Source organism: Heteronotia binoei, chromosome 7 (assembly GCF_032191835.1).
Source record: "Heteronotia binoei isolate CCM8104 ecotype False Entrance Well chromosome 7, APGP_CSIRO_Hbin_v1, whole genome shotgun sequence".
Taxonomy (NCBI): domain Eukaryota; kingdom Metazoa; phylum Chordata; class Lepidosauria; order Squamata; family Gekkonidae; genus Heteronotia; species Heteronotia binoei.
The window spans coordinates 105525485-105548915 of NC_083229.1; the positions used below are offsets into that span (position 1 = coordinate 105525485).

General features: G+C 41.5%; 1 protein-coding gene across 1 annotated transcript in view; it reads right to left on the minus strand.

Annotated features, from left to right (window-relative positions):
- Positions 1-23431, minus strand: part of CDKAL1 (CDK5 regulatory subunit associated protein 1 like 1) — a 406460-nt gene that overhangs the window by 337792 nt on the left and 45237 nt on the right. The window contains exon 3 of the mRNA XM_060244150.1: positions 2568-2652. Within this exon, the coding sequence (XP_060100133.1) occupies positions 2568-2652 (85 nt within the window). The remainder of the gene's footprint in view (positions 1-2567; positions 2653-23431) is intronic.

Sequence of the window (23431 nt, forward strand, 5' to 3'; positions counted from 1 at the left end):
CATTGTGGAAGGCAGACAAAGCAGCTGAGAAGACTAAGGAAAATTTCTAATCATACATTTTCAGTAAGCACCCTTCTGCTTCAAAGCATGCTCTCCACTATTGTAAAAGGGTAAGACTTGTAACAGCTGCAGCCCAAAGGGATAAGGGTTTCATGGCAAGGATAACTGGCTGCCCAGCTCAGCACACTTAATAGCACACTAACAGCTGGTGTTTAGGAAACCAGGTTTTTCTTGGCAAGAGAAGAGCTAACTCATTGCCAGGCTGCAGGTACTTCTGTCTACAATGGGCACACAATGCATGGGAGAGAAGAAATCTGCAATTCTTTTTCTACTAACTACAGCACACCGGTTCAATCCAGCTCGCCCTCTCCCTCCCTGCTTTGATGGTCTTATTCTTCCAAGTGGACCAGCTGCCTAACTAGAATTGTAAGTATGGCTTATGCTTACTTTCAATAGATACCCATCTGCACACCGCACTAAACAATTGATTGCATAAACTTCCATGTGATTGTTGGGTAACAATCTCGCTTTAACGAAAACAGGCAATATATTTCAGGTTACATCTGACACACAATTACGCTTCTACCTATTCTATTTGCTGATAAGCGATAATCCTCTATCAGAAGTATATTGTGCTGCACTGTTTGTTGTTTTTTTTTTAAAAAATCAGCATTAGAAGCAGTTAGCAGAGCAACTGTGGCAAGTATAACACAGATAAAATTAATTTTTGGACAGTTATATTTGGGTCCTACATTAATTATGCAATTGATTCTGTTTAAGCCTCAGACTATGGCTTTTGTTGCTATGGCTGAAGTTTATCAGTTTATGAGAAAGCTCCTAATTCCACCCACTGCTCTTGCAGAAATAATCAAAATGGCAAGAAAGGGCCCTGATCCCTTCACTCAACAAGGTCAGGGCCCAAGAATAAAGTAATACTGCTGAATAGTTCATTTCCTCTGGCCCCACTGATGGCATCTGATAACTGGGGAGCCGGGAGAGACAGAGAGAGAGAGAGAGTACTCAGCTGGGATCAGGTTTGATGGTCAAAAGCAGCCAGCTGCTACTTTCCTCTTCAGGTCAGAGATGGCAGCTGGTGTCCAAGGAATGGGTGTGCCAAGCTGGACTGAAATCCAGATGTAATGCAAGGGCGCCCTCCACTGACCTATTCTGGCACAATTGCTTCTCCTCTCAAGTGCTGTTTATTTGCTGTATTCTGAGCAATTCTTGCAGATAGCTTATGGTGATAGGGTTTTTAAAAAAACCAATCAATCAATTTCTAATTCACTTAACAAAAGATGCATATTTGCATGAAGCTGCCTTAAATGAGGTTGGGCTATTGATCCATCTAGCTCAGTATTATTTACCTCAACTGACAGAAGCTCTCTAGGATCCCAGGCAGATAAAGATATTTTAATACATTTGTTAATCATTTGTCTGAAACCAGAGAAAGACTGCATTAGTGCTATGGACGCTAACATGCACAAGGGCCAGTCTATCACTGTCCACCTGCTAAAAGGAATTATGTGAAACAGCTATGATGCCGTTCTATTGCTGAAGCACACTGGGCCATCCCAACAATCTGCCCAATGTGAGACCATCTAGAAAATAACATTTTAAGCTATTCTTAACTTGCTGCAGAAAGAATAGTGTGTTAAGTATCATAAAGATAGAAAGAAGAGAAGCTAGAATATTTTCTTCAAGACAGTGGGTTTGAAATATCACCTTTACGCAAAGGGGTGTCAAACATGCAGCCTGAGGGTTAGATCAGGCCCGCAGAGGGCTCCTATCAGGCCCGCAAGCAACTCACTGTCATCTGCTTCTTTCTCTCTCTTGCTTTTTTCTGCATCACAGTTTGCTTTGCCAGGATTGCTCAATTGCACAGGAGCTACAGAGCAATGCCTCTATTTACTCCGTTGGCTGACCAGCACATGAGGCAACTTATGTACAAAAGCTCACAATGCCCAGCCATTTAATGTTTTCCCTGGATGTTAAGCACAAAGCATTGATCATGAGATTTTTGTAATGAATGTCAATAAATCAGAAGTAGCTTTGCAACTTAACAGACATGCACCTGAACACCTTACTCAACATTGCTACAGCACAGACATTGCCTCGATTTTGATGCAGTAATTCAGAGCAAGAGGTGTCAGTTATCAGAAACTGTTAAATAAACAAATATCGCAGAAGTGCTAATCTTTTAAGCATGTTTGAAGTTTTTTTAAAAAAAATCTTTAATTGCATTTATATCCTTTATAAAGTTTACATATCCACTACCTGGCTTCATATTTTATGACACACAAGGTCTCATTTATGTCAGATCCTGCCCTCATAACAAATGTGTTTGATACCCCAATCTACAGATTATTTTCTATAATTCATACAAACACCATCTTCTATAATTTTCTATAATTCATACAAACACTAGGTCTTCTCTGCTTCCTACATAAACTCATCCTGTTTTGCACTGGTCAGGTTATTTTTGGGTTACAATGGGCATCCTTCAAATACAGATTTTTTTTTCCTTTACAAACGCAATCTAATTTCTTCACAAAGTGACAGCAACTTACTTAATTGAGTTTCTAAAGTGGTCTTCCGCTGGGTTCTTTACAGTACAGCTGTTCAGTAGCCACAGGTCTGCTTCTGAAGCATTCTCTGGGAAACAGAAAGATACAGTAAGCAATCAGAATTTCACCTACAGCTCCTATAAAAAGAGAAATGAACCAGCGCAGTGATAAATATATATATGTATATATATATATGAATATCTGTGATTGTGTGTGTTTTGTCATCAAGCCACTGCTTATTTATGGCAATACCATAGGGTTTTCAAGGCAAGAAACATGGTTTGCCACTGTCTGACTCCATGCCATGACCATGGTATTTCTTGGTGTTCTCTCATCCAATTACTAGCCAGGGCCAACCCTACTAAGGTTCTGAGACATTTATACAGGTCAGGGCTAATATACAGCCATGCCTAATGCAATGTTTACATAGTTTTAAAATACTTATTTATTTGTGGGATTTTTAAACTGCCCTCTCCTGCATTGCATGCTCAGCATGGTGAACAACAGTAAACCAAGGTACAGTATAAGACTTAAACAACTAAAACTATTAAAAACAATATTCAGTTTCTATTTCAGACAGCACCTTAAACGAACCCTACCCCCGCCGGGGAGAAGAAAGAAAGGAATGAAACCAAGCTGGGTAGAGCCATTGCTGTCCTCAACCATAAGCCTGGCAAAACATCTCCACCTTTCAAATGGTAATGCTTTGATTGTGAATTGTAAACCACTCTGAGCCCAAGAAAAGGAAGGATAAGAATATTTTAATAAATAAATACATTTTACCAGGGATTCAGTTTCGGCTTTACTCCTTCAGTGTATTCCACAAGATTCTTTTCTCACATCCACATTGCTGAGGAGCGTGTGGGTTTGTGCATATGCATGCATGTGCATATTCTAGCCATCTGATCTGCAGCCCTATTATTTGTTTTATGTATTTCATTTTTACATAGATGGGGTATGTGCACACTCCCACCTTGAACTGCTGCTGACAGAGTCTGAAAGAAATTTATCCCATTAGTCAATCGCATAACCAAAAGGAGGAGGAAAGTAGTAAATAAAATGGTGATTAGAAAAGGTGAACCAGAAATTGACCATTTCAAAATTAAGGCTAATTATGCAAGATAAAATCCTGACATATTGTCCTTCCTACCCATGGAATCCTAAAAACCAGCACTTTAACCCAAGTCTAGAATCCTGATTAGATGGTGGAAAACTAACTCTTATCAACTTATGCTGCTGCATTCACAAAATGTAAATTAACCGGAGTCAGTGTTTAACTGAGGCAAGTGTGTAAGTTTGGCACAGGGTTGCCAGGTCCGATTCTCCTGGCAGCGGGGATGAGAAAGAACTACCTGAGAGTGTGCGGGCGGGGTGACATCACTGTATGCAATGTTGTTGGTGTGATGATCACAAAGAAGTGACATCATCACACCTGGGACATCACATGTTGATAGTCTACCATTTTGGATGAAACTCTATGGTTACCTTGTGGAATGGTTACCATAGAGTTTTTGACCAAAATGCTAGATCATCAACAAGTGATGTCCCTGGCGTGATGTCATCACACTGACCATGTTGATGCATAATGGGCCTCTTTAGGGATGGGGCTTCCCCTACTGACCAGGTGGCAGGCGGCAGATTGGAACCCCAAAGGTTGGGTGATCCCTTGGCCAGACAGGGGTCTGGCAACCCTAATTTGGCAAAAAAACCCTAGTTTGCACATTTTTTCCCTTTGCGTGCATCCTAAAATTCAACATACACATCCCTTGCTGTAAATATAGTTCTTCTGACTTGTTCTGACTAATTCTTCCGACATAAAAAGTGACTCTGTATAACAAGAAAAAAATATATAGAACAAAAAAAGTTACCAAAACACTCTCACTCTTTTCAACTGAAAGAGCTAGTATAAGATAGAAATAGCCTTCCCAAATTATTCGATCATCTGAGCAGGACCTTCTGTGGGTGTCACCCTGCAAACGGGCAAGATCAGCAACTGTTGTGGCCCCCACCTTGTGGAATGGCCTGCCTGGTGAAGCCAAGAAGATTCCCATTCTCGGGGCATTCCAGAAACTATGCAAAATTAAATTATTCAGGAGGGCTTTTTAAAAAAAAATTTAAAGGTAATAGGGATTTATCATAATGGAATGGTTCATGAAGGCATTTCAAGGGATGCTGGGCTATGTGTATAGTAAGTAATATCTGTTGTAGTAATTTTGGCAAGATGCAACTTGCTCCCAACAACCAAATACACAGGAATGCTTAAAGGTATACCCTGGATTGAAATAAATTGTTCTTGTGTCTGGAACAATGGAAACTATCTCACATGTACAGTTACACTGCGTCTGGGTTTGGGCCCTCTGGTGCAGGCCTCCCTGCTGGGCCTGCCCAGAGGGAGCTGAGTCGCTCAGCTCTGGCTGGGGGGCTGGGTCTCTCGCCCGTTATGGCAGGGGAGCGGTCGCGGTGACCCCTAGCCCTGGCCAGGCCGCTGGTGGGGTACCCTTGCTGTTTATGAGGTTAATTAATAAAGTGGCCCAATTTTATTCCAACACTTGGTGTCTGATTCGTTATTCCGTCCTTGGGGGGGCAATACGCTGCAATCTCTTGTCAACTCTGACATTCAGTGCTCTAGTAATTATATTATTCTGAAATAGTTGTTTTCAAATGATGTAGATTGGCTGGAAGCTGTTGCTAGATTTCTTGCATACACTTTTAAAAGATCTTAGTCTTTATCATTTTATTGATTTGCTCTGTTTTCGTTTTATCCATAAGCCCATCAACCTATGGTTAAAGGGATGGAAAATGAAATAAAAATGTATCTATTATCCTACTTTGTAATTCCTGCATCTTTTAACATGCCATCATAATACTTATGCTTTGTTTCCGCTTTGCTTCTGATTTCTGCAATTCCAATCCTATTACGCTGCTTACAGGATATGCCATCCTGTTGACTGCATTGATTTATACTTTGGGAATCAGTGAAAAAAGGAAACTATAAATAACAAAACAAAATAAAAAAACATTTCCTAGGAATGTATATTATTTTTATGTACATGGCAACATAAATTAGAAAGATATTTGCCAAGGCATTTTTAAGTGCTAGAGCTGTATCCAAGCAGAAAGTGCTGCCCTAGGCCCTCTTATTCTTTTCTCCTTGACACATCTACAACTCTGAAATATTTTGGGAATTCAAAAAAGCAGGTCGAATTTTGCATAACAGAAAGCTGGAAGGTTAAGGGCTAGAGTGATTTGTATTGTGGGAGAGCGAAATGCACAAGATTGTGTTTAACAGTTTTTGAGGTCCTGTATTGGAAATATTCTAAAGGAGAGTCTGTTTAAATCAACTCTCAAAATTTCGGTTAAAGATTAGGATCAGCAAGCAATTTAGTGGTTCAAAAAACAAGCAGCACACTTTAGCCCCTATCTTAACACATCTGCTACCATGAACAGCAGTACACCCACATCTGACAGTTCAGAGACCATTGGATAGGTGCTGTTGCATACGCTGATAACAAAGAACCCATCAACAACACTAAACCACCACTGTTTAGCTTACAAGGATAATTCAAAGCAATGTGGATGTCTTTTCCAAGAAAGAAATAATCCACTTAAACCTTTTGTGAAATGCTGCCAAGTCTAAAGAAATTCAAAAGGTCATGGACACTTCTGAACAACCCAAACACAAAAAGATATTCTGTCAGGCACAAACTACCAGTATTGAGCAACAGAAGTGGAGAACTCAGTTTAAAAAAAAAAACCCAACAACAGAATCATCACTATAGATATCCACAGAAAGAACTAAAATATTTACACTTAGGCACTCTAGCTAACATCTTTGTTTGTAATCTCTGTTTTGTTTGAAATCTCTGTAATTTCTCTCCAGAAAGGATTTCTGTTTATTTCACTGCTTTTTAGATACCAGCCTAAGTATCCTCAAATGGCACAGCTTTAGCTTATGGTCTGAGTGAAAAAAGACAGATAACTGTTGAACTTGGGTTGAGGTTAAGCAAAAACAGACAGTACAAATGAGTTTCAAAGAACTGAAACTTAGCAGAGAAGCAAACAGACCTATCACAAGTCACAAGGCACATGCTCTGCCCTCGTGTTCCACATCTTTGCTCTGCCATACAACTGAGCTGCACTCTTAAAGGGCCCTCAGTCAAATGAGAGTAAGACAGGGAGAAACTTACAGTACATATGAGAATGAACTACCTTGACTGAAGTAGACACAGCATTTTACGATTTCTTAACAGGGCCAAAAGTAATATAGCCATGGCTTTCTAGAACCAGTGAACATCCTCTATTCTTTCATTTAAAAAAGGCAAAAGTAGTCCCCTGTGCAAGCACCAGTCGTTTTCGACTCTGGGGTGACGCTGCATCACGATGTTTTCATGGCAAACATTTTACAGGGTGGTTTGCCATTGCCTTCCCCAGTCATCTACACTTTCCCCCCAGCAAGCTGGGTACTCATTTTACCGAACTCAGAAGGATGGAAGGCTGAGTCAACCTTGAGACGGCTACCTGAACCCAGCTTCTGCTGGGATCAAACTCAGGTTGTGAGCAGAGAGCTCGGACTGCAGTACTGCAGCTTTACCACTCTGCGCCATGGGGCTCTTGTTCTTTCATTACCAGATTCCAATCTACTCTAGAAAACCCAAAGGAAGGGATATAACAAAGTTGGAGTCCAGTAGCACCTTTAAAACCAACAAAGTTTTATTGAGAATGTAAGCTTTCATGTGCTAGAAGCACACTGCATCATTACATTTTCAATAAAACTTTGTTGGTCTTAAAGGTTCTAAAAGGTAAAGGTAGTCCCCTGGGCAAGCACCAGTCATTTTTTACTCTGGGGTGACGTTGCTTTCACAACGTTTTCACAGCAGACTTTTTATGGGGTGGTTTGCCATTGCCTTCCCCAGTCATCTACACTTTCCCCCCAGCAAGCTGGATACTCTTTTTACCGACCTTGGAAGGATGGAAGGCTGAGTCAACCTGGAGCCGGCTACCTGAACCACCTTCCGCTGGGATCAAAGTCAGGTCGTGAGGAGAGGGCTCCGACTGCAGTACTGCAGCTTTAGCACTCTGCGCCACAGGGCTCTTCTTAAAGGTTCTACTGGACTCCAACTTTGCTCTATTGCTTCCAACATGGCTGCCCACCTGGATCTATCTACAAAGAAAGAGATGTTACCCTCCCCAGCAGGTACCACCCACCTGAAAGAAAGGAGTAACTGCATGGAGACCAGGAAGGTCAATGGCCTTTCCTCACTGGTGGTCTTGTAAAGGCACTGTGTAAAGATTCTCAGCCTTTTACCTAATTGTATAGTAGAGACACCGGAATAAAGACACTGAGAAGTATGGAAATTATTTTATCATTTATTTTGCATTGTTTGTAAGTGAAGTCAGTGGAAAGGCAACTGTTGGCACAGAACACCACAGCTCAATTGCTATCAGGTGCCCGGCAAAGTATGCATATTACTTTGCAGCCACTCCACTGGTTATCGATCATCATCCCCAAGAAAGTCCTTCATAGCCTTGGACCCACACATCTGTAGAGCCGCAGCTCCCACTATGCTCTATTACATAAGCTTTGCAGAGATGTTCAAGAGGGCGTTTATATAAAGGGAAGGACTGTAGTAGAACTGAAAAGTTTGAGACAACACATTAATAAAGGAACAGGCTTGTAGACTACTGCAGTGTTAATTGCATGTATTACTTTGCTTTTACTGCATTGTTTTCTACTTTTGTAATATACTTTTTGCACTATGATATGTCATAACTTTTAAATTTGCATTATTTCCTAATTCTGTAACCCTAGGCCTATTACATTGTTTACCGGGTATCTTATATTGTTTGGCTGAATTCTGTATTTTATTTTGTAATCCATCCTGAATCTCAGCAAGAAGGGCATTCTATAAATAAAGGAAGTAAATAAATTCTCTATAATAAACACCTTAAACCCTCAGTTTTAAGGCTTGCCTGACACCTGTATTACTCCTCTTTAGGCATTAGGCCTAAATATATATGCATGTGAGTGTACATCCAATATGGATTGGGAGGGGGGGAGAGAGAGAGAGAGAAAGAATGAATTTTAACTGAGCGATTCCATCTTTAGATGTTTTACGTGCTGAATGTTTATGCCTCTGGCTTGCTTCATTATGCATAATTTATTGTGTTTTTTATTATTTTATTGTATTGTTTTTACTTTGTGAACTACATAAAGCAGGACTCTGGAGAGGCAGCATACAAATTTTCTTAATCAATAAATAACCAATAGCCCCGTGGTGCAGAGTGGTAAAGCTGAAGTACTGCAGTCCAAGCTCTCTGCTCACAACCTGAGTTTGATCCTGGCAGAAGCTGGGTTCAGGTAGCTGGCTCAAGGTTGACTAAGCCTTCCATCCTTCCAAGGTCAGGAAAATGAGTACCCAGCTTGCTGGGGGGAAGTGTAGATGACTGGGGAGGGCAATGGCAAACCACCTCATAAAAAGTCTGCCATGAAAACACTATGATGCGACGTTGCCCCAGAGTTGGAAACGACTGGTGCTTGCACAGGTGACTCCTTTACCTTTTTAAATAAGTAACAGCCACACCACTCCATTAAAATACAAATGTCTCCTAAGTCACTTCTGTTAATACTGAGGCCTAATGCAAATAATTCCAGAGTTTGGTTTACTAGGATCAGGGGAGAATTTTGCTGTTGCCTAGTAGGACCCATTGTGAATGGCTCAGAAGCCAGAAAACAAGTTTGGAGACAACAGATAGGGTAGAGCCAAAATACTTTGACACTATTCCTTACCCAGTACCCTGAAGTCTGCTGGGTGAGCCTGAGCCAGTCACAGTTCTCTCAGAACTCTCTCAGTCCCACCTACCTCACAAGGTGTCTGTTGAGAGGAGAGGAAAATAACATGATTGGAAGCTGCTCTGAGACTCCTTAAAATAGAGGAGATCAGGGTATAAAACCCTACTCTTCTTCTATCACGGCAATTGATTTCAGGGATGTTCTGTGCTGGCACCTTCCCCCTTGGACAGGTGGCACAGTCCATACCTGATCCTGTTTGGTTTCACTGCTTCCAGGGTCACTTTCAGATTTTATTGCTAAAATAAATACTCACAAACCAGAGACAGCCAACCTTACAATCACATGTTTATCATCACGGAGCAATACAGGTCACCCTATTATGAAACATATGTCCAGCTCAAACATTTCTCTCTCTGTGTGTGAACAACACATGTAGAATATTTCTCTTTCTGAAGAAGTAAACAATGATTCACAAATCCCTCACATCAGCAGGAATTATCCTAGTAGCAAAGATCATTTCAGGCAGCAGAGCTTTGGATTTGTGGGGGCGGGGGGACTCGTCAGCTCAGTCTATTCTCTTTCTTCTAGACTGACATTAAGAATTGGTGCAAAGACCAAGTCCTCTCTTCGCCTCTGGAAACAGTCCTCTCTTTGCCAAGGAAACAGGAGATATAACAGTAAAGGCTGGCAGAAAGGCAGCTTGCCTTTCATGCACAGAGTTGCACCCAACCATCCGCTCACACACAAAGATCATAGATCTTCCTCACTTTCCTCTCTCCTCCTGCAGCCCTTTCCTAACTGGCAAAGTTGATTCCTTGTTCAATGGGAAAATGCAGCCATGTGGCTCAGTGTGCTGACATGATGGCATGGAAAAGGGCAAAATCCTTTTCTCCTCTGTCAGCACAGCTACAGTGTCACTTCTGTCCACTGGATCACTGATCTTTGTTTCCATGAGCCACTAAACGACAGCAACCTTCTTGGCTTTAAATACTCAGACTCGGGGCTTTTTTTTTTCCTGGAAAAAGAGGTGCAGAAACTCTCAAGAGGGAAATGAAGGAGAAACACACGTGTGCCCCTCAAGACCTTTTAAACATTTTTTGAGAATTTTGTTTCCATTAAGAGATTCCGGAACTCTGTTCCATAGTGTTCCCGCAGGGGAAAAAAAGCCCTCCTCAGACTGCCCTCCTTCTGAGCCCTCAAGGCCAGCAGAGGCCTACTTATGACAGCCTGAGGAGGACCCTCCAGAACTTCTTCTTAAACCATCAAGTAGCTCATGGCTGTGCAATCATCATTTTGAATATGGCCTTATAAGATGGCCCTTCCTATAATGGTGTCAAAAGAAGACCAATAACTACTGTCACAAACAAAACAAAGAAAATTCAAGTGGATCCCTTATGAAAACCTTAAGAAGTAAGTTAAAAACTCTGCAGTAGGAAATATCTTCAAGTGAGAACTGATGGCTTGTCAAAAGGAGTATGAGACAACTCATATCTCCCTCAATGTATAGCATGAACACTAAAAACTTTTTTCCTCAAGTGCCTCTGTCATCATAACTAGCATACAAAGCATTTTATGTTGCACTACAAAAATAGAATTCTTACTTTACAAACCTAGAATTTCTCCCAACACAGCTATTTTTGTACTTCTACGCACAAGCTGACATGCAGTTTTTAAAGTCTCCCTCATTTCCATACATATGTTTTCACAAGAACCAAGGTCAGTTTATAAACTGAAACACACTCTGCTTCCATATCAATTTCCCAACCTACATTTCTGTAAATTCTGTCTGTATTATGTTGCACCCAGAGGCAATATATTGATTTCAAATGCTTTGCTTCCACATATTTCCCCCGACATCTAATCCCACAAGGAGTCTGGATTTAAACTACATCTATCACTTTAACAGAGAAATAGAGAGAGTGAGTTAAAATATAGGGAACTTATCTGAGCCAGAGATATCCAAACACTTATTAAATTGTAGCTGCCAGCTAGTTATCGACTTCCACCGAATTACCTTCATACTTTGCCCTTCGTTATTGTATCTGTCTTCTGAAAACTCAGAGATACAGAGCTGAAGGTCTCATGCCCAGTAGCCACATAAAAGCCTTCCAGTGCTTAAAAGTTATCTCCCAGCCTAGCGTATTAACTGAGCAGAATTGCTTGAGAAAATTCCAAAATGAGTTCACCAAAGGATTTCCCCATGGGTTCTAAAAGCTTTCTAATACCCCCAAACCCAATGAGCTCTCAATTACACACACCCCCCCCCCTTCAGTAGTTCTGCCTCCATTATCAATCACCATAGCTTAGTATGGAAGAGAAGATGTCCAAAATTAAGGAGGGGGGAGAGAGAGTGAGAACGAACACATTACAGCACAGACCACAAATTAAGAGGTAAATTTGAGGGCATCCCAGTGACTTAACCAGTATTTTAGAGGTGCACTGGAGGTGGCATGCAGGCCTTTAGGTAGGCTTCCCAACCCCCCCGCCCTGCCGGGGGACCCCTGAATTAGCAGCCTAATCCCCCACTCTCTAAAAATCTGAAAGCGGGGGTGGGGGGTGGAACGGCGCCGTGTCTCTTTCCCTGCCTACCTTCAGGCTTCTCCCTTCCTCCGGGTCACAAAAACCCGCCCACCACCAGCCTGCTATTTGCTCCAGTACGGCCTCCCTTCGCGAGGTGCATGCTGGGACTTGTAGTCCTTGCATCCTCTCAGGCTGCCGGGTGGCATCTCCTCAGGGAGTCTGGCCGGTGGGGGGGGGAGCTCCGCCCCCAGAGGACCATGTGCATTTTTACCTCCGGAGGCTTCAGTTGCTGATTGAAAGGCTTCCTCTTGGGATGGTGTGTCTGTGTTACTTTGAAGAAGTTGGCAGCAACTCGGGAGTAGAAAGGCCTATCCCCTTCAGAGTCGCCAGAAATAGGGGGGGACACGTCTGCTGAGCATTATTCTCTATGTGGAGATTGATTCTCATATCAAAGGGGGTTGGTACCTTTAGAAGCTTTTGTTTCCACGGCCAAAGAATTTCGAAATGTTTCAAGTTTTCTCTCCCCTTTCTCTTCATTCCCATAGGTTATGACTGGAAACTTCCCCTCAGTTTTCAATGCCTCTGCCTACAGAAGGCAAAGACTGTGCTACAGATCACTTATCCCGATATAAAACTGAGGAATTCTCCAGGGTAGCTGTCTTAGTCTACTGATGCAGTTACCCCTACACTATGAACCCTACCTGCAAGCAACTCTACTGCGAAACCTAAATATTCCTCATGATGACTCATTACTAAATTCTTTTATTCATTCATTCAGTGTTCCACAATCTTATTGTATTTCACTGACAGACAAGAAGAAACAGAACCTCATGCCCACACAGTCATATCTCACTACTGAGAAATTTAAAATAAGCTTATGTCATATCCTAACTTTACAAGAGAAGAGAGAGAAGAGATTGGATTTACTCCATACCATGCCCTTCACTACCTGAAGGAGTATCAGAGTGGCTTACAATCTCCTTTCCCTTCCCTTCCGCACAACAGATACCCTGTGAGTTAGGTGGACTGAGAGACCTCTAACAGAAAATGCTCTTGAGAGGAACAGCTCGGCGAGAACTTATGACTGACTCAAGGTCACATCAGCAGGTTGCATGTGCAGGAGTGGGGAATCAAACCTGGATCTCCCAAGAGTCAGTACACTTAACCACTATACCAAACTGACTCTATACCAAACCATAGCTGTGTAAAAGAAAAGACCCAACATGAGATGAATTGACTCAATAAGGGAAGCCATGGCCTTCTGTTTGAAAGACCTGAGAAAGGCTGTGAAGGATAGGACATTTTGTAGGTAATTTCTTCAAAGAGTCATTGTATGTCAGAAGAGATCTGACAGCACACAACACACACAGGAGAAAAGACCACCCAATTGTACTTAAACTGCTTCTACTTTCACAAGGACTGGTTTTACAAAGCTTGGGAAACAACTCAAAGTATTAGCAACTGCACATCTGGCATAGTATTTCACAGACTGTTTGACTGGTAGTGGCTAATTATTTCTCTGCAGACAGCTGTGCTTTCTTCTGACTATAAGGTAGAATGAGAAACTATTAAATCAATAATTATTCAGAAATTACCTAACAGATGGGCAGTGTACAAATATATATTTTTAAAAAGGAACACTCCCCACCTGCAAGCCTGCAATCTAAAAAACATTACACCAGGAGGAAAACAGAAAAGGACACAAAATGAGAGGGATAAGAGGCAGTATCATATAGTGTTTGAGTTACCTGGCTAATATATGGGAGATCGAGGTTTCAATTCCCACTCTGCCATAAAAGCTTGGCTGGGGGACCTTGGGCCAGTTTCCCTCCTCTGACACCCTTAAGCTCCACCTATCTCTGGCCACTACCAGTTTGGACTTAGGTTTCCTCATCAACTGGCAAAAGTCTGCTGTTCTTTAAAGTTTCTGCTGTGACTACAATAAGTACCAAACTTTCAGGTCACGTCTTAGAACCTCTCCAGACTTGATTAATATAATGGTTGAACAGAGCAGAAGAACTGTTAACAATTTAAACAGAGCTGCATGTAACCCAAGAATTCACAGAACACAGAGGAAAACAATTACGATACTCAACACAGATTTCAGCTTAATTTTCTCTTCAAAAGGTCTGCTTGAAAAGGAGACAGGTAACACCAGTTTAAGAGTTCAGAATTCAGATGAGGAGCTGACTGACTGGGGGAAGGTTGTGATACCCTTACAAATGCCTGGAAAAACTAGAATTGTACAAAACAAGAAGTGTAGGGAAAAATCATATAAAATTATTACATTTGCATGCCAGTTTGTTCAATACACCCAGGTTGCAGAATCCAGTTATTCTTGGTGCAAATGCAAACTGCCTGTAAGCAGAATGTTGTTTGAAGGTAGGGTTGCCAATCCCCAGGTGGGGGGCAGGGGATCCCCCGGTTTGGAGGTCCTCCCCCCACTTCAGGGTCGTCAGAAAGCGGGGGGGGGGAGGGAAATGTCTGCTGGGAACCCTATGGAGAATTGATCTGCAGGTATCTGGGGCTCTGGGACAGCTGTTTTTTGGGGTAGAGGCACCAAATTTTCAGTATAGCATCTAGTGCTCTCCCCAAAATACCCACCAAGTTTCAAAAAGAGTGGACCAGGGGGTCCAATTCTATGAGCCCCAAAAGAAGGTGCCCCTATCCTTCATTATTTCCTATGGAAGGAAGGAATTGAAAATGTGATGGCCAGAACTCCCTTTGGAGTTCAATTATGCTTGTCACAGCCTTGATCTTAGCTCCACCCTTAATGTCTCCTGGCTCCACCCCCAAAATCTCCTGGCTCCACACCCAAAGTCCCCAGATATTTCTTGAATTGGACTTGGCAACCCTATTTGCAGCTCTTTTTTTCCAGTGGAATATAACCAGGCCTGACAATACTAATAGAACAGCATTAGGCCATACAGCCAAGTCCCTAAGAACCATTTCTCCCTTTTAGAACTAGTCATTGAAAGTATTTGTCCTAAGATCAACAATTTCCTTCCCTTTTTTCCCTTTCATTTCATCCAATGTGGCGCAGAACATCAACCTGCTCAAGCCAATCAGTTAAGGCATCTAGCAAATAAAAAGAGTATTGTCTGCTCAAGTAAGATAATAAATTGATTTGACAATAGCAGCTTGGGTCTGAGTTGACCCTTCTTGAAGACTGGAACTATTATTGTGTGCCTCCAAAATTTTGCAAAAATAGCAAAGGCAGGATCTCTGCCAACCAATATCAATTTGATTTGAATAATTCATTCGGGATACGGTCTGCTCCAGAGGCCTTCCCTGAGCAGAGGCAATGTATAAAGCCTTCAACTTGAGAAGGGGTCGCCTCTGGCTAGTTAGGAAGGGAGTCATCAGTGGGTTCAAGTATCACAGAAGACAGAAGTTTGCTCAGAGTAGCAAGGAAAGAAAGGAAAGGTCCCCTGTACCAGCACCAGTCGTTTCCGTCTCTGGGGTGACGTTGCTTTCACAACATTTTCACGGCAGACTTTTTACGGGGTGGTTTGCCATTGCCTTCCCCAGTCATCTACGCTTTCCCCCCAGCAGCTGGGTACTCATTTTACCGACTTCGGAGGATAGAAGGCTGAGTCAACCTGAGCCGGCTACCTGAAAACCCATCTTCCACCAAGGATCGAACTCGAGCAGAGCTTAGGACTGCAGTACTGCAGCTTTACCACTCTGTGCTACGGGGCTCTTCAGAGTAGCAAGCAGGTTTTTAAATATGAACCCTAGACTTCTGGATGAATGCAGAAGGGAATACTACCATATGTTCTACTGCCCATATTAATAATTGTCCCAAATGCCAAGTTGTCATTAGTTTTTACAGCCAAAATTAAACATCCACAGTTCCTACTAAGTTCTCCTTCTTCCTATGCTTTATTAGATCTCTATAGGATCTCTAAATAGACAAAAAATCCCTCAGAACAAGTATAGTATTATTGTTCTTTACCAGTGTTCCCTCTAAGCTGAGTTAGTTTGAGCTAGCTCACAGGTTTTTTTAGCCTCCAGCTCACAATTTTTTGTCTTAGCTCAAGAAAAATGGCCTCAGAGAAAGCTAATTTATGCAGCAGCTCACAACTTTAATGCCAGTAGCTCACAAAGTAGAATTTTTGCTCACAAGACTCTACAGCTTAGAGGGAGTATTGCTTTTTTAGTTCCCTATGTTTTTGCTGTAGTTCCTCTTGATAAACCTGCACTCTAACCATGTACCAGGATTCTTGGGGGTCAGGAGCCTCACAAAAGGAGAACTGTCAGGCACAATTTTAGAGTACAAGGGCTTGAAGAAGGACAATAGCCTATACAAGATAGTGAGAGGACTCTTAGCTACATCAGACCCAAGTAATGATCTCCTTTAAGGTAAGACTTCTGGGGAGGCCATCAAATCTTGGGCCAGGCGAGCAGAACTGTCATTCGAGTGGATGCAACATAGGGAGTTTCGATTCTGGGATACACAGTCTTGCCTGATTACAGAGAGTTCGACATAAGACATAGACAGATTCATGTGCAAAACAATAGGGAGATGATCACTTCCTGAAAATAACAAAACTCCTAGGAAGCTGGCCAATGAGCTCAGATCAGAAGGTATAATCCTCACTTGGATCAGTTCTCTGGTGGCCATTCAAAATTGCTAAATTCCTTTAGATAGCAAAAGTGGCCAACCTCAAGCTGTTGTCATTTATTATGACATCTTTCAATGACCAACAAAACCATCAGGGATTAAGGACATTTTCATTGTTAGGACCATGAAGGTTTCTTGACTAAATGATGATCATCAGCCCCCCCCCAAATCACCCACTTGAAGGAATGAACTAATTTGGAAGTTGCTTTTAGTTTTATTGACTATTTCATTCAACAAGGCTCAGTTATCATTCAATTAATGTGAAGTTGCAGGTGGCATGTATACTGCAAATAAAATTACAGAATGGGACCAAAGTAACAGCTTAACTACTAAAACAAAATCCTGTACCATAACAATTTCAGAATCACAGATGGGCAATGCTGTAGAAATCAGCATCCTCAGAGATGGACCATAGTGCATTCTAATGCACTCTAAAGAAAGCTAAATAGCCAGAATAATATATATCTCCTCCATGATGCAAATTTCCTGGATATATATGGTATCAAAAGTAGATAAGAATGTCCTGGTATCCTCACAAGAAATCTTGGAAGACCAGCTGCCACACTCCAGCTTAACATTCTTGTGGAAGGAAATAGTCAAGCCGAGAACTTGGTAATTCAGTCAACACTAGAGTTAACAGAATGAATGATGACGGTGGGTCCCAAGGGAACAGTTTCTTTATGGACAAGGCATGTGTGGATAACTCTTTGTGGGTACTTCACAAAACGAATTGTTAATTGGGCAGGATTTAACCTTCCTCATAGGTTCAGATTGGGGCTGGATTTCCAATTTTAACAATTTGTAGTTAGTGTTCTTCTCTACAGGGATGAGCTGAACTGAACTACCCATACCATCACTAGCCTGGTTCTTAGTAATCAACTTCAAATATTCTTTAAGATTCTCTGGCCTGTCAATGATGTTGATAACCTGTTTTGCTTTTGGCAAGACACAAAAAGACTTCACTAGGTTGGAATCTGCTCTATCCAATGACTCATCATTTAATAAGTTTGAGAATGTGGTAGAGTTTTGGGGGGGTCACAAGCAGTTCCTTATTATTCATGCATGAATTCCTAGTTGTTGGGATCAAGCTTGGACATTAATCTTTTTTTAATGAAGAAAGATCAATTAAAGGTCACGTATAATGCTTACGGATTATTTTATTCCCTTTTGCTGGTTTTAGGAGATTTACTGCAGAAATAAAGAAATAAGTTCACACTGATTTAGAGCACACTATTGACACAATCTAGTTCATTTTTTATTATAGGGTTGGAACAGGTGCAGAATTCTGCAACTCTATATTCACCTTGCAAAACAATTAAACATTTGCAGGATACACACTTCAAGACAGACTTTTTACCCATATGGACTAATTATTTCATGCAATTAGAAATGCCATTCTAGCTGAACTAACTAAAAAAGGTCATTTAGCAATCTGCACACAAAAATGTTCAAAAGCTAATTTACAAACTATTTCAAATGATTAGTACATCTATTAAGCAAAATTAAAATTACTATTATATGTAATTTGTTACTGCCACAGGATTAATGTAGAGTACAGGTCATTTTTTTTCTATAATTCTTTCACCACTGACTGTAAAATCTATAATTCTCAGGCTCCTCCCATTCCAGCTACATCATTATTCACAAGAGCACAAAAATCTATGCATCAGTGATTATTAAGTTAAGAAATGAAATGAAAGAATAAGAGTTGAAGCTTTAAAACATGTGGACTTTTGATAAGTTTTTAAATATTGTGTCCCAGTGTGGTTGAGTAACAACAGCTTGCTTTACAGGCCACCCGAGACACACAACCCACAACAATACATGGATACAACAGAGCGGGATAGCACTCCTGTGTTAGAGCAGATGAAAAGACTTGGCAGTCAAGGCTTACAGCACGGGTAAAAGAGGCACTACTCACTTAAATGCATGTTGCCCACCACAATGTACATAATATTCAATAGCAGGGGTGGACATACTGCAGCTTGGGTGCCACATGTAGCTCTTTCACACATATTATGTGGCTCTCAAAGTCCCCACCACCCCATCGGCCATCTTGGAGAAGACACTGCTCTCTTTAAATCACTTCTCCAAGCCAAGTCAGCCTGTGGCTTGGAGAATGCATATAAAGTTAAAGTTGCTTTCTTTCCACCTTTCTTTCCCCATCTATTTTCCTTCCTTCCTTCTCTCAAACATCTCGTGTTCATGTTTTGCTGCTCTCAAACATCTGACGTTTATTCTACGTAGTTCTTACTTAAGCAGGTTTGGCCACCCTGTTCATTAGTACGCTACAAAGGCAAGACTGAAACCGTAGCACAACAGATTTGACCTGCCCCGTATGCTTTGTAAAATAAACTGCTGTAGATACACCTATGTTGATCATGCGCACTTTTGCATGCCATCATAACTATGTGTATTCTAAGGATGACCACTAAACTGGAAGTTAGTCACCAAATGTAGTAGGACAACGGCATTAAGTACATCAGTTCTGAAACGTAGTAGCAGCTAGAACAGTGATAGCTTCCAGGTCGAAAAATCACAAGGCTCCATTCTTGTTGTTTTGGTTCAGTAAACTGTGACATCAGTACATTACGGAGAATACTGCCAGACCATGTTAATGGAGCAATGCAATTTCCTAAAAAATCAAATTTTGATGAAAAATGCTATCTAGCATTAGAACATCTGGCAATTAAAAAAATTATATCAGACAAATGTTCTCAATTGCAGGAATGGTTATAATTTGATGTATAGTCATTGCAAGAGTTATATCACAGTTTAGGATACAGAATATTAATAGTTTATTGTCATTCTATTGGATACGGCTTTTGTAATCTTGTTATTTCAATTAAGAAAGTTTGAAAACCTTTTTTAAAAAGTTCTGAAATCCTCAGCATTTTAACCTGCTCCAAAGACAATACTCATCCGAGTCTACCAACACTTCATTTCCAATAGAACAGAATTCTCAAGCAAGTTCTACTGTCCATTTGCTTCTGAATTGCTTTTCCTAAACAAAACAGTCATGGGCGGAGCTTAGCTCATGGACGTAAGTTTTCCAGTTTTACCTGCAGACCACCACTAGAGTGAACAGACCCATCTTCCACTCAACACAGGGTATCTTGCAATCCAACCCATATTCTCTACTTTTTAATGAAATAAAATATTATAGTATGGGAGTAATCCCTTTTTTCAGGGGTGTTTTTTTTGTAGAAAAACCCCAGCAGGAACTCAATTGCATATTAGGCCAAATACAACCCTGATGTCACCATTGTTTCACACAGAGCTTTTTTGTAGCAAAAGTCCAACAGGAATCATTTGCATATTTGGCCACACCCACTGACACCAAGCCAGCCGGAACTGCATTCCTGTGGGTTCCTGCTGAAAAAAAGCCCTGCCTTTTTCAGATTTTGGTGGTTTTTCACTTTTTTTGACTGCAATATCTCTTTTAAGTCCAGTAAATCTTCTTAAATTTATGTTTCTGTAGAAAACTTATAAATAGAAAAGTCTATTCAGTCAGAAGCCAAAATAATTATTTCCCTCCATTTAGTTATATTTGTCAGAAGGAAGATTGCTAGCACATGAAAATAGGTAGGCACAAACAAGTTATGAGTGATAGGGGCTACATCAGCAAGAAATACAAAGCCAGATTTTTTCAGTCCTCACAGATCTGAGGTTACAAAACCCCATGCATTGCCTGAGCACTTCGTGAAGGAAGAGATTCTATATAAGCACATACAGAGAAAACAAAAAATCTACTAGTGTGTGTGGGAGGGGCGTTCATTTCTTCTGGGAACAGGGCTATGATGGCTACAAGCTACAGCAACCAAATGTACAGTCTCCAAATATGAAGGCTGCATCTCTCTAACTTCAAAAAGCAGCAACACACCTTATAGTCTGACTGGAATTTTGCTGGGATATCTGACAACCCCCTGCTGGAAGTCTGAGTTACACAGGCCACTAGATGGACCTTGTATGGATTTGTTTTTATTAACACTCTTGCCAATGCCGAAAACAGTAGCTGATTTAAGTAATGGTAAGTAATAATGCGTGGAAAAGAAACACAAGCTAGAGCACAAATTCTCCATAAACTGGGGGGTGGAAATAAACAAGAAAGTAGTACATGACCTGTACTTTTTTCTGATCCTGCCATCAAAAATAAACTCAAGATAATGTCCTTCTGAGATTGCAGATGCTGCATTTGGAAACATGCCATTCACCAAGCTGCGTTTTGTCTGTGTGTGTGTGTGTTTTGCTAAGGTAAAGGTCATGCAGTCAAAACTGCTATATACTTGTATTCTTTTTGAACCTTAAAAATGTTTTTACAATAGAAGTCATTTTCATCTTTGTTCTGTATGGATTGACAAGTTTCCAACTGTGCATTAAAGCAGCTTTTGCTTCATTTAACACTGGGCCAGATTCAGCTGTTTTTACTAAGCAAGTACACAAGCAAATAGTATGCAAATCCCTTAACTGCAAAGACCGTGTGGGGTTACACTAACCAGGAGAGGACATGCAAAGCGCATGGAAATAGCCATGAAAGGACTTATCCTGGGAATGGGATTTGTCACACCACCTTTTCATTTCATGCAAGATAATGTTTTTCATATCAACAGCTGAACTTCTGACAATAGACAATATCAGGTGGCTGACTCATTATGCAAACTGCATTAAAGAATCCTTGCTGAATTTTTTTTTAAATTACTGAACAGGATATTTGTGTAAAGTATTGTGTGTTTTGCATAAGTAAGTTTGCATGGGTTGGGCCAAACAGAAAATTATAACGGATGACTCTTGTCAAACTTAACATTTGCTGCATTAAACACATGCCTGATTTGTGAGGAGCAGGTGTACATAGGGACAGGAGGAAGTAGCTATTGTACTATCCTTGTTTGGATGCAATTTATGAAGACACTAAGGAAACAAGTTTCTGGAAAGATTCCTGTAGGAATATAAATATATAGCTACTGTACTTTCCCATGGGTGCTTCTCAGGGTCTATCAATAATATTCCATCCTTGACTTTTTAAACTTTCTTTTTTGAGAAGTCTTCTTCATTTTGATTTTGTTGAGTAGATGCTAAGCGTCTAACATGGTTCCCCTGACTATCAGCCCCAAGAACTGTGTGCATATGAAGAAGAAGAGGAGGAGGAGGAAGAGGAGGAGAAGGAGACTGCAGATTTATACCCTGCCCTTCTCTCTGAATCAGAGACTCAGAGCGACTTACAATCTCCCATATCTTCTCCCCCCCCCACAACAGACATCCTTTGAGGTGGATGTTTGCTGAAAGGGCTCTCCCAGAAGCTGCCCTTTCAAGGACAACTCCTGTGATAGCTATGGCTAACCCAAGGCCATTCCATAAGCTGGACGTGGAGAAGAGAAGAATCAAACCCGGTTCTCCCAGATAAGAGTCCGCACACTTAACCACTACACCAAACTGGCTCTACAGGCAAGCTAGAAGTTCTAAAGCAGTCTCTCTTTTCATTAAAAAAATGAATGCACGTTTAAGGTTCAGTCTTTCTGTTTTTTCACTTTCCACCTGAATTGTTAAGAATGACTGGAACAAGCAAGCCACAGAAGGGTGGTGATAGTTTTATTCCCCGTTCTCCATGGCCAGCTTGCTGTCCTCTGGCAATCTCATTCTCTGTCCTCTGTCAATCTCATTCTCTGACCCAAGCTGCTGTTCTTCACACTGAGCGCAAATGGGAAAAGCGAAGGGTACAAAGGCTCAACAATGGTGAAGAGAGGCAGCCCTCTCTGTGAACTGCATTAGAGTGGTCAATCTGACAGCTGGTGCCAAAACACTGTGATGACAGGCATGGCTACTCTTCTCTGTGAGCTATTGGTGTATCTTTTTTCACCTTAACACATGCTTTCTTATTAACATTAATGGCAGCAGTTAGAGCACATATAGGAGGATACAGGAGAGCCAGTTTGGTGTAGTGGTGAAGTGTGCGGACTCTTATCTGGGAGAACCGGGTTTCATTCCCCACTCCTCCACTTGCACCTGCTGGAATGGCCTTGGGTCAGCCATAGCTCTGGCAGAGGTTATCCTTGAAAGGGCAGCTGCTGTGAGAGCCCTCTCCAGCCCCACACACCTCACAGGGTGTCTGTTGTGGGGGGAGAACATATAGCAGATTGTAAGCCGCTCTGAGTCTCTGATTCAGAGAGAAGGGCGGGGTATAAATCTGCAATTCTTCTTCTTCATCATCATCTTGGTACAAAAATTGATGCTTTCAGCACTGGGCCCTTTTTCAGGCCTCTCCATGATTCCTAGAGCTGCTCACCTCGTTGATCTTTCTGAACATCCCTTTACTTAATAGCCCGGCACCCCAAAGAGAGCTATGACGATGATTGGAGAACACCTGCACAGGTGTGGCTCCCAGGGCAGGGGTAGCCTTGAAAACCCAAAGGAGCACAGAGGAAAGAAAATAGGCAGGAAATGCTGAGAGAGACTCTACAGAAGATGGACCTTTGCCCTCTACAGGGACTCTACAGTTTGGTGTAGTGGTTAAGTACACAGACTCTTATCTGGGAGAACTGGGTTTGATTCCCCACTCCTCCACTTGCAGCTGCTGGAATGGCCATGCATCAGTCACCTTTTCTGAATGGCAGCACAGCAGGGTGATGTTCCCAGTCCCACAGGAGATGTCACACAAACATCTGCATATGGCCAAAGCCAAAGGTGCATAAGGTGATATATTTGCCCATATAAGTTCAGGGCCTTGCTTTCCAGTCAGCTGGCAGAGAATGCTCTGAAGCTCTGCTTTCCTTTGTCTTGTTCAAGACTCTTTAGATTTTATTCCCCAAGACTCAACAAGTAAGCAGTTGCCAGGAAATACACTAGTAGGGTTGCCAAGTCTAACTCAGAAAATATTTGGCGACTTTGGGGGTGGAGCCAGGAGACTTTCACATTCCCTAAAATAAATAAGTGAAA